The sequence below is a fragment of the Aptenodytes patagonicus genome, chromosome 3 (genome assembly GCF_965638725.1).
Source record: "Aptenodytes patagonicus chromosome 3, bAptPat1.pri.cur, whole genome shotgun sequence".
Classification (NCBI taxonomy): Eukaryota; Metazoa; Chordata; class Aves; order Sphenisciformes; family Spheniscidae; genus Aptenodytes; species Aptenodytes patagonicus.
The window spans coordinates 48,415,019-48,426,481 of NC_134951.1; the positions used below are offsets into that span (position 1 = coordinate 48,415,019).

At 47.1% G+C, this 11,463-nt stretch overlaps 2 protein-coding genes across 9 annotated transcripts in view; one reads left to right on the forward strand and one right to left on the reverse strand.

Annotated features, from left to right (window-relative positions):
* The window catches only part of USP45 (ubiquitin specific peptidase 45), a 55,072-nt gene extending 52,313 nt beyond the window's left edge, over positions 1–2,759 (reverse strand). For 7 of the 8 annotated variants that reach the window (XM_076333288.1, XM_076333287.1, XM_076333290.1 and 4 more), the window contains exons 1-2: positions 2,697–2,759; positions 651–751 (exon numbers count right to left, since the gene is read on the reverse strand). The gene's annotated coding sequence lies outside the window, so the exon portion shown is untranslated. The remainder of the gene's footprint in view (positions 1–650; positions 752–2,696) is intronic. The other variant, XM_076333289.1, reaches the window with a different exon arrangement.
* A 3,711-nt stretch (positions 2,760–6,470) lies between these two features.
* On the forward strand, positions 6,471–9,071 carry TSTD1 (thiosulfate sulfurtransferase like domain containing 1). The gene is made up of 4 exons (XM_076333296.1): positions 6,471–6,573; positions 6,764–6,934; positions 7,157–7,316; positions 8,649–9,071. The coding sequence occupies exons 1-4, from the start codon at positions 6,471–6,473 to the stop codon at positions 8,710–8,712; spliced, it is 498 nt and encodes a 165-aa protein (XP_076189411.1). The 3' UTR covers positions 8,713–9,071.
* The last annotated feature ends 2,392 nt before the right edge of the window (positions 9,072–11,463 follow it).

Sequence of the window (11,463 nt, forward strand, 5' to 3'; positions counted from 1 at the left end):
CCATGCTAAACATGGTCTGTCAACATTCGTGTTTGCATCCTGCACGATCCCCCTCAGATTGCCTACTGAAACCCACTTGCCACAGAAAAATTACTTCTAAGGATGAACAGAAACCAGATGTGTCCAGAAACTAGAATGAAAAGACCCTGTAACTGGGTTTATGACTAAAGTAAATTAAAGGATTGAGTGGGTAAAAGGAGTAGTATTTTGATGACGTATTTTTGCTACTATCTTACATCAAAGGTCTTATGGAAAATTTCAGGGATACCTGTCAATATCCAACCTCATAAAGCAAACTGCAACTTTTGCTTATGCTCTCTATCCCACCTTCAATGTATTTAAAAAAAATATGAACACACCAAGAGGGAAAAACATCTGGGTAGATGCCTTCATGGTCTAACATGGATTTTCCTACAAATTCATGCTTTAAAAAGCAAAACACGTAAGTACCATAAAAAGAGCCATGGCTTATAACTAATGATGTTGGCCCGCAAGTGAAAACTTTGCACGTGAAAAGGCAGTCAGCTGACAGAGCTTACAGACTACGCACTTGCGTGATATGGACACCAATGTAACAGTGCCATCACCACAGAAAATCTGAGGGTGTAACAATTGAAACAGCTGGAGAGTAACCAGTGAACTCACAGTACCTTGGCAGGATAACCATGTGGACAAAAACTGGGAAAAAAGTGGTCCAAGATGTCAATATGAGCAAAGGATGAACTTCAGAGAAATGCTGATTCTGTGAAGTCTAAAAAAAAAAAAAAGGAACAGTGGTTGCAGCACAGTGTGTGATAGCAGGCTGAAGCCCACACAAGATAATACGTTAAGCTGAGACTCACGCTGTACCCCTGCCTAAAGGGCTGAGTCAGAGCAGATGAAGGAAGACAACGGCTGCGCATAACTTCCCAACTGCTCTGGAAGGGTGTTGTGGGAGTTAGCTAATTAATGGGAGTAAAACAGATAAAACCATAAAGGACTACGGAAGACTAGTCTGAGCTCTTTGAAAGTCCAAGTCTTGCCACCGAGAGCAAAAAACTTCATTCCATTTTCTTCCTCCACACAAACTGCCCCAGTTTGTTTTGATGACACATCTAAAGTGGAACAACTTGTCCTTGATCTACGATTGATGCTCACAGCAGAACCTGTGAGACGCTAGCTGCATTTCTGTGAATTTCACAGAAACAAAACTACAGAGCACCAGTTCTTCAATATCTCATTAAGAAATCTGACAAAATATTTACAACCGTAGTAAACTGCAGAGCAATTTCACAAAGGCATATTCTGCTATCAATCTGGCACATGCTCATGCCACTACTATGCTTCCATTTAAACAGCTAGAAAATGTGAGCAGAAAGAATCCTTTAAACACAACCCTGCTTTATATGCTTCTATGAGAGGATTATTTAATGGAATTGGGAAATACTTGTAGCTAAAGATGACACGCAGCAAGAATGCAGTGCTACACCTGGAGTTACTGCCATCTGCTTCTACGTTCTTGTCATCTTACTTTATTCTCCAGCATCTGTGTTTAATATGTCGTCATGCGTATCCTGTTTAACCGTGCAAGTAGCAACATATCTATAGCAAGAGCAGGATGAAGTCCTAAAGTAAAGGACATCAACAGCAAAAGACCGAATGAAGTTCTAAAAATTCCAGGAAACAGAGAATCAAAACATCAACTCGAATACAACGTGCAGAGTTGCAGTTATGGGTCTAAAATACCACACCTCCGAATAATTGAGAGGACTGTCACCAGGCTGTCATCTAATCACCAGGCACATACCGGTCTGCAGTCGCTGAAAACTAAACTTCAGGTAGCGGAGCGCCAGCGCTGTGGCCACACGCGCCGCCTGCTAAAACACCTGGTGTGGGGAGCCTGCAGCCTGCATTCGCGCGGCCACGCAGCAGTGGCAGCAGGCCGGCGGTGGCATCACCAGGCCAGCGTATGCCACGCTGTCAGAGCGGGGCAGAAATAATCACGCCAGCCTCGTGACACAGAACCACAAGACCATTTTATAACTGCATTCGCTTGCTAACTTGCCTAATGCGAAGTGAACGGAGCTTATGTTTAAACCCGACCAAAGGCGATGCTACCAACTCTCTCTAACTTAATAGACCGAGAAACTTCATGCGGGTCACGGAGGCGGCCTGGTGCTGCTGTTTCCATGCCACGGTAGGGTTAACCTATTTTATACCGACAGCGGACGGTCGGCACCAGCAGCTCGTGGCCGGCTACCCAAAACGAGCCCACGCGAGCCGTGCTCGGCCACCAGTTCAGAACACCGCGGGAGAAGCGCGGGGCAGGGCTGCCCCGGGCGCCCCCGGCAGCGGGGAGGGCAGCCCGCCCGGCCCGGGGCCACGGCGGGGCAGTGCCCCCCGCCCGCCCCAGCTCGGCACAACCGTCGTGCCCCCTCTCCGCAGCCCGCCCGGCTGCACCTGCGCGGCGTCCCCCGGGACGCGGCTCCGCAGGCCGCGGGCCCAGCCGCCGCCATGGCGCGGCGGCTCGGCTCGGCTCGGCTCGGCTCGGCTCGGCCCGGCCCGGCCCGGCCCGACCCTCCAGCCGCGGCCGCCGCGCGTCGGCGCCGAGGCTCCGCGGTCCCCCGGCTCCTCAGGAGGAGCCCGCCGCGGACATGGCGCCCCCCGAGCTGGGCCGGCGGCCTCCCCCCTCCCCGCCCCGAGCGCCCCACACTCACGGAGCGGCGGGCGGCAGGCAAGCGCGGCGGCAGGAAGCGGCGGAGGAAGCTGGGCCGCAGCCAGGGCCGCGCCGCGCCGCTCCGCCCGGCGCGGCCCGCCCCCGGCCTCGCCGCGCCGCTCCCCGCCCCAGCCTCAGCCTGGACGGCTCCCCGCGGGCCCCGGTGCCGTACGAGCTGGCAAGGAGGGGACGGCCGGGGGCAGGTAGCGTGGAGGGCGGGTGGGGTCGGGGGGTTCTGCCCGTTCGAGGGCAAAATGCGTCTCCTGGCTAGGAAGGGCGGTGGGGAAGCGGGGCTGCCCGTGGCTGCCGGCTGGGCGGGAGCATAGCTGGGCCCGCTGAGAGGCAACAGGTAGCGGCAGGTCTGGCTGCGGGGCACCTTAGAAACTCGAGGCAAAGAAGGGAAGGGGGTGCAAAGGAAGGGGGACATGATGGGGTTACCTTTGCATCTGAATTTGGTGGGGTCTTGCTGAAAGACCTGGAGATACTGCGCTGGATTTGTGCATGTGGGGCGCAAGCTAACAGGTTTGCCTGTGCGCAAGGGTGTGGATAGTCGTACGCAGAGGTTATGCAGAAGGGTCTGGGCCCTGTGTAGATTTTCAAGGTAGCCACCGTGGGAGGGACTGGAGGGAGATCAGAATCAAAGGTGCATAGCCCAGTTGAGGGACGGGCAGAGTAAAGGGTATCCAGCACACAAGGGAGCAGCTAGTAGAAACTGGGATTGAGATTAAACTCACCATTTGGCTAGACAGCAAGGGGGGCTTTATTTGGACAGAAGGCGAATCTGAATTAAGGACTGAGAGGTAGTAGTTTTATTGGAATAAGATTATCCAGTGATAAGGCATAGAGAAAAAAGGGGGAAAGGGTGAAGTTGCTGTGGCACCCCTCAAAAACCAAGGATGGAGAACCTGTAGTGGATCTGCTGACAAACAGGCTCAAAGAATGGTTAGAGAAGCATGTAGAAGTCATTGGACCAAGCAAAGACAGGATGTCAAGAAGAGTATTGTTGAAAGAGGTTGACAGATTAAGCGGATTTGATTTAGGTAGGAGGAATTCTTTAGGCACTTCAGTGACAGTGGTGACAACTGAGCACAAAGCTCTGCAGACAGACTGCAGACCGTGTAACAGAGGAGCCCCAGACATGGGTTGTGAACACCGTGTTCATGGAGTCTGTATGTGAAGGGGAGAAAGAATATGGAGCAATAATCTGAAACAAACTGGATTGAGAAGTGGGTCCTTCCTCCTCCGCACAGGAGAGATTAGAGAATTATTGCACTGCAAGAGCAACAACTAGATTAAAAGGTTAGAGAGAAGGAGGGAAAAGTGAACATGTGCGAAAGGCGGACAGTGTGATGTGAAGGGGAATACATTCATTTAGCACAGGAGAGGAGACCAGAAATATCTGGAAGAGGTAGAATGTCAGGGCACTGGCAGAAGGGGAAGGCAAGCAAAGGAGGTGGAAAAGATGAGGTGAGAAGATGTTTCCCAAAGGAAATGGTTTGAATTCTGTGCAGAGAGTGAGGACAGCAGCTTTATGCATAGGTTCCTGTTGTTTGGGGAAAAATGGGATATAAATTAGAGTTGCATGTTAGGAAAACGGATTTGTCACAGAAATGAGCCAGGTTCCCAGCTTTCTTCCAGAAGCACTCAACAATGCAAAAGCAGAGCCAAAGAAGGCCAATGTTGAGATTAAATCACATCTGGGGTTTGGTTATGAAAGACAATGAAGCATCAAGGGCAAAGAAAAAAGAAACACAAAGAGTATCAGCAATCAGAGGCATGAAAGAAAGAAAAGAGAAAGCAGAGAGGGAAGGCCAAAAGCAAATAGTAAAGCATGGTGAAGAATACTCTGGGAAGGCTGAAAAGTTGGGGGGGGGGGAAGAGGTGATAGTCAGAAAAAGAAGATGCAGTAACCAAAAAATCAGAAAGGCAGTAGGACTTGGTGAAAGCCTAGATCTGTGAACCGTTTCTTCGATCAACGAAGGCTTCAGTCAAATGAGAAGATGAGGATAAAGAATGTGCAAGGGTAAATGCAGCTGGGTAATCAGCTGGGAAATGAGGCTGGGCAGAAGTGGAGAGAGAGTGAAATGAAGAAGAGGTGAAATGGAGAGAGAGTCCCAAGAGGTGAAATGAAGAAAGCTGTTGAGGAGGGGTTGAGTGAGTGCTGGATGGCAGTGCCATGAAGGCGAGAGGATAACTGAATGTGCTGCTTCCCACCCTTTCAGCGACCGGGGGAGTTTGCCTAGCTTGATCTCCTCTGACTTCAAAACTCTCAGTCTTTCACAAGATGGCTCGTGGATCGTTCCTATTTCTGCAAGCAAGCTAGTGTGTTCTCTCTTCGTGTGTATATAGGTATGATCCAGGGTCAAATTAAAACCATAAATGAAGTTATAAAAATGCAACTTCATGTGAATATGCATTTCATGACAAGTATCCTGATGCTCCACGTTGCATGCTTTATGGTTCTTACGGTGATACATGCAATAAATGGAGAGTAATTGTGGTCGTTATTTTACTACAGATAAAATATACAGTAAATTATACTTCAAAAGAGATTTTCCGGAAGTAGTGTATTCTACCCATACCTTGCTGAAAATGGAAAACGCATAAAACTTTCGACTCATATATAGATATACTGCGTCAAAGAGACAATTTGCAAATGTCTGTCAGGGAGGCCATATGGAGAGGCTGGCAGAAAGGCAGCTAGTGAACCAGTTACATGTGCCAGGTTCAATTTGTCACACTTTACAGTACCGAGAAATATTTTGTTCTCGTTTTGAGAAGGAAAACTCTCATTAGTAAAGATTCAACAACATACTCCTCAAAATGCATCTTTTATGAAAAGATCCAGCGTGCCTGCCTTTAAAGATTGGAACCGCTGGTACATAATATATCTACAAAGGTGTGTAGTAAATATGGGCTACTGATTTAAAACGCGTTGAACGGAGGGACCCTCATTTCTCCAGTTAAAACATGCCTTGGCCATCAGTCCTTGGGGCTGGAAGACTGACAGCTTTCAAAACCAAAGCGTATTGAAACTAGGGATGCGGTTATTACCTTGGACCACAGCTGCTGTCGCTGTAAGGAGACAGCGGCAAGGGTGAAAGCAGTGCAGGCCAGTGCTAAAATCACCTTTTCTCCTCAGGTGTAACACTGAGGGGGTTTTTTGGAATTACTTTGAGTGCATTTGGCACAAAATTCCTCATCCCTGTTCAATCTCCCAGCCTTTGGTACTGTAAGGCTTCTCAGCAGCTTGGCTCAGTTGTGGAAATTACCCTGCCCAGGCAAAGCGGCAGTGCCTGGATGTACCGAAACCGAAGGCAGCGGCTGCCTAACCCAACTACGTCTGGTGCCGGCAGGTGCCGTGCATGGCAGTGGGCAGCTCGCCTACGGCTTATCCGCCCAGGCCGCTCGGCTTTTCGTAACTCTGGTGAAATCCAGGTCTTCCCTGAACCGGGGGGATGCCCTCGTTGGCCGCGTGCGATGCCAAGACATAAATTCATCGGATGCGAGTGTGCAAATACTTTATCGACGTCGAGTCATAAATTGTCAGAAATCAGAGGGCTTCACAAGCGAAAAAAAACCAGCCTGATTGTTTTTAACCCAGCCTGGCTACCCCGGTGGTGCTTCCCGTACCCCAGAGCGGGCCAGCCCGGATCAAGGCCTCCGGGCCCCCGCCTCTGAGGAGAAGGCGGTGCCGCCCGGGAAGCCGTCTCCTCCCCCGCCGGCGGGGGCGGGCGGCTGGCGGCAAGCGGCAGGGACGGCCCGTGCGGCCGCCATGTTCGGAGGCGGGCTGATGGGGGTCGGGGGCTGGGGCTGGCGGCGGGCGGCGCAGGCCCTGTGGGCGGCGAGCGGCGGCTGGTGGCGGGCGGCAGGGCCCGGTGAGGCGGGGACGCGGGGGGCGGAGTGGCGGCTGGGCCTCTCCGAAAGCGGGCGGCGGGGTGAGATTTGCCGGCGCCCGGGGGGAGCCCTGCGTGAATATCTTAAACGTTATTGGGGGCGATGGCCTTCCCCGAGAGGCCGGGATTGCGGGGGCCTGCTGTGGGCTCACGGGCTGCGCCTCTCTGTCAGGTCCCGGGGCGGTGGGTGCCACCAGCCGCAGCCTCTGCGCCGGCGGGGCACCAAGCCTTTCCTACCAGGAGCTCAAAGACTTGAAGAAGACCGACGTCCTCCACATAGATGTGCGGGAGAGGTGGGAGATCGACAGATTTGGAAAAATCCCAGCGTCCATCAACATCCCACGTAAGTTACTAACACTGCTATGTGGAGACGTTGGGTGTTGCCCTTTGCTTGATGATCAAGTCTGTGGACAAGTGGTAGTGACTGAGCAAAGAGGAGCTGTGCTAGACAGCTGCTAGTATGTTGTGAGGCTAAACTTTTCCTCCAGAGAAATTAGAAGCCTTACAGTGTAAGCCTGTCTGTGGACAGAGAATAAATGAGACTTTTTTTTGCTGTATTTCCCAGTGGGTGAATTAGTGGAAGCTCTACAAATGGACCCAACGGAGTTCAAGGAGCAGTACAATCAAAAGATGCCATCCAAGTCAGACCCTGTGGTTTTCTCCTGTTTGGCAGGAACAAGAAGTAAACAGGCACTTGGTTTTGCCATGTCCTTGGGTTTCAGCAGGTATGACTTGTGTGTGTAAGGATGGGATTAATGCAGCCTCCCCCCCATGAAGCAGAACTCATACTCAGCTTCTTGTGGGCAGGGTAAAAATTTAAATGTGGAATATGAACAAAACTACTGGTATTTGAGTTAGACACCTCCTCTTGCCTCCACTGAACCTTGAAAGATGCCGTTGGGTGTTCCAGCAAAGCAAGGTGTATCGCCCTGTGAAACAACCCCTCAGCAGCTCTGCGCATGTGCCGCAGGTGATGCCATCTGCTGCAAGACCATGCTGCCACTGAAGGGTCCTTCTGCCTCTTAGGGCTCCCTTGCCGAGACGTTGCTTCCTTATACAGCTTCATAAGCACTAGTCCCGAGACGCAGGATGATTGGAAAGGTGGAGAACTGCTCACTTTGGTAGAAGTATGATCTTAAATTAGATTAAATAGTTTATGAAACCACACCCTTTGTTAAATTGCAGTTCTACCTGTACAGTTCACTGTTGACAAAGCACGCCTTCACTTTCAGTAAAGCATTGGATTGTTTGCCAGGAGTAAAGCAGTGAAGGCAATAGCTAAAAAGACAATGAGATTGATAGAGTGAAAGCAAAAGCAGTGTTTGGTTGGCAGAATTGTTACACCCATGCCAGAAGGTGCCTCGCTGGCTTGAAGACTGCAGATAGAATTTTAAAAAAGGGTTGTTTGCTCATGTTTTTGCTGGACAGCAACTCATGAACTGGAATATCCCTGCTAAATCTAGTCAAAAGTATGGAACCACATTCTTCTTTTATAAATATATTGTTTTAATAAGTGCAAAATATCCTCCATTACCTGTTTTTCATGCCGCCTAATTGAAGGAGTCAGTATTGTGTTGCACGGTGGGTTTTTGTTTTCCAGAGTTTAGTTTTGTGCAGGCTTATGTCAGATCTATAGAGCACATAGGTTTGCAAGGAAGTAAAGATCAGTGTGCTGCTGCATCAAATAGATGACATCTGAAGTATTACACATAATAACATTTTTAAATCTCCCACCGCAGTGAGTCTCTTCTCTCTTTTTAAAAAAAGAAGTGGCAAACTGTTTCATTGATCCGGCTGCTACTACTTGCTTGATGTTTGATCTCCAGCATTGTGTCATTTGGAAGAAAAGAGTTACACTGCATGGAAGCAGGCAGTATTAGAGTACAAGGAGTGTCGATGTGGCTCATTGAAGCTAGGTAGAAGTGTATTTGATTGCAGAGAATTTCTGTATGGTTTTTTCCTCTTTTTTTTTTTTTTTCCCCATGTCCTCTTAGATACAATGTTAACATTGTATCTAAGATAACTTCTTGAAAAGGCTAGCTTCTGCATATTTTCAGAGTTCAGCAATATGCTGGTGGCTTTGAGGATTGGGTAAAATATGAACCTCCAGAGAAAAAATGAAGGTGACCGCCCCAACCCTTGCCCCATCATGGCTTCAGGATCGTTTGTAGGTTTTAGCGTTCCAACTACGTGCATTCCACTTCCAGAATACAGCCCACTCCTGTTTTCTTCTGTAAATGGACATTCACCTCCAAATAGCCATGCATATCAACTGCTCGGTTTAAATTGTATCTGAAGTCTGTGACATGAACAGAGGACGTTAAATTTGTTCAACCTTTACTTTGGGCTGTGTTTTTTGGTGAAAGTATGTGAAGAGAACCTAAGTACTTACTATGTTTACTAAGATTTTTGTATGATGTAGTTTATGACTGCTTAAACTCATGATGATAGGACAAATAAAATTATCCTTTCCCAAATAACTGTGTTGGGTAGTTTGTTTAGAATAGTTAAACTGCAGATATTCTAATGGAATTTGAGTAACTGCCCTAAGCACAGATTTATTATACTTCATGTGTAGCTGGAGTTTTAAAATATTTGCTGTGTTATCAAAGAGCATAAGTAGAGTACAAATTTTTAGGTTTGTACTATATGATTGTAAGGCCAAAACTTCACTACTGGTCAGAAAATACAAAGGGAAACTGACCTGATGCTAGAATACTCGCTGTTCAAAATGCTGTGTGATTCCTTATTTTAAAAGTATATCCATTTTTATACGCACATCTGCTGCCGAGTACAAAATGCTATAGCATTCAGTCAACAACTTCTGTTCCCTCAGCAGCTCAGTATCAAGTGAGAACTTGCCTGTACTTGAAGTTACTATTACAGACGTAGTCATTTTAGGCTGGAAAGTTTGAGGTGTCCAAGGAAGTTACTGAACTCCCTTCCTTCTTTCATGTACGTTAATTTACGTGTCTTAAACTTTAAAAAACAAACTGACCCATCCCATCCCCACCTATAAATTTGCATAGTCATAATTTTAAGGATTTTTTTGTTTGTTTTTTAATGCTGTTAGCAGTTCAGGGGAACTAGCAAAGGTGAATTGCCTTGGCCTCTAGAAAACTTAAGTCCTAGCACAGAAGTTCAGGGCTCTGCAGGATGTCTGGGAAAAGGAATTACAATTTCTGGTTCTGCTCTAATCAGTATTGCAGGCAATGTGCACTTATCTTACAGCTCTTCCATTCTGACAGCGCAGTCTGCGTGGTGAGAAGAGGACCTCAAAAATATACCCTCTCAAGTTTAGAGAACAGAGAAGAAAAAGTAACTGATCTTACTAGAATTTTATTTCTAATAAGTCCTGCAGTCTCTCTGCAGTCATTTGTTTCTAGAGGAGAACTCCTGTAGTTGGCACAGCCAGCTGTGTTAGCTGTGCTGCCCTGACGGTGCATCTTACAGGGGTTTCTGTTCTCTCATCTTTGCTAATAATTAGAGACCCTGTAGTGTAGCTGTCATAATAGTGAGTAATGAGGGCATTTTTCTTCAAAGTATCATTGCCTTTTTGGCGGTCTTATTGCTATACTTTATTTCCAATCCATAAAAAAAAGCCCCAAACAACTTAAGAGCCAGAATTTAGACTAATTTCCAAAATACTGGTTTAGTTTAACTGATGAATTAATCAGAGACAGATGAAATTAAAATGCCAGGATGAGTATGGTTGTTACCTTGTTGTGGTCACTTACTCTGCAATTCTCACTATCTTACTCTTGAAAGGTCTTTTCCAGACTGGATCAGGAAGAGTAACAGATGCCAACAGTTCTGTTGGATATAGCCAAATCCTATGATCTATTAATGTTGCCTGTTTAACATGACCTAGACTGTCGGTTTCACAATGCTGTGGGCACACAGTCAAAGGGGCAACCGAAGCCCACTGTTGGCTGCGTTGTGCCAGGCCTCACCAGGACTAACGATGCCTTTTGATCTAGATCATTAAGGTCAGATTGCATAGAAAATTTGAGACACGCTGAAAATATTTAGCTAAATGTGTAATTAATCATGCCTAGCTGTATTGACCAAGCCACCAAACTTTAGCAGACAGATGAACGAAGCCAGGAGATCTAATCAACTAAACTTAGTCACAATTTAGTCGTAAGTGGCCAATGCTTCCTTTTGTAGCTACATTAAAGTTTGTTGGGAACATCTAAAACTACATAGCCACAAAAAATGAACAACAAACAGTTATATTGGGTCACACCAAGATCTGTCTAGCCCATTATTTTCTGTTTGGCAGCAACTGGTAATAAAACGTCTGAGGAAGAGCATAAAACAGGGTAAGTATTTAGTGATATAATCCCCGGATTATTCTCATTTACAACTCAGAGTGCTTTGATACTTCCTTCAGCCTTTGCGTGTCTTGGTATATTTGGGTATTTGTAAAATTTTCAGCACAAACTCCCAGCAGTCACAGCAGGCTGCATTGGGTCGTTGTGAGAGGAAGTCTCTCCCTTTGTTGCTTCTCAGCTTGCCATGTACTGTTTTCATCAGATGCTCCTGCTTCTTCTGTCAGAAGTGATGAACAGTTGTCACCTTATCAGTCTTCACACCACTCATCATTTTTCTAGACCTCTCCTATCTTTTCTGAGCTGAAGAGTTGTGGATTTTTTTTTAAATAGGAAAGCCACAGTATACCTCTTCTTTATTTTCATTAGTTTTTATTAGTCTTGGTAGGTTTAGCTTTTACTAGTCTTGGTAGTTTTTTGCAAGGTGTTTCTCAAATTATTTGTAGCTTGTCAAAGTTGATGATCCTTTCTGTGTCTTCCTCTGTATCTTCCTTATGTGGATATAACTTGCTTTTCAAACGATGCTTTTTGAGTTAAA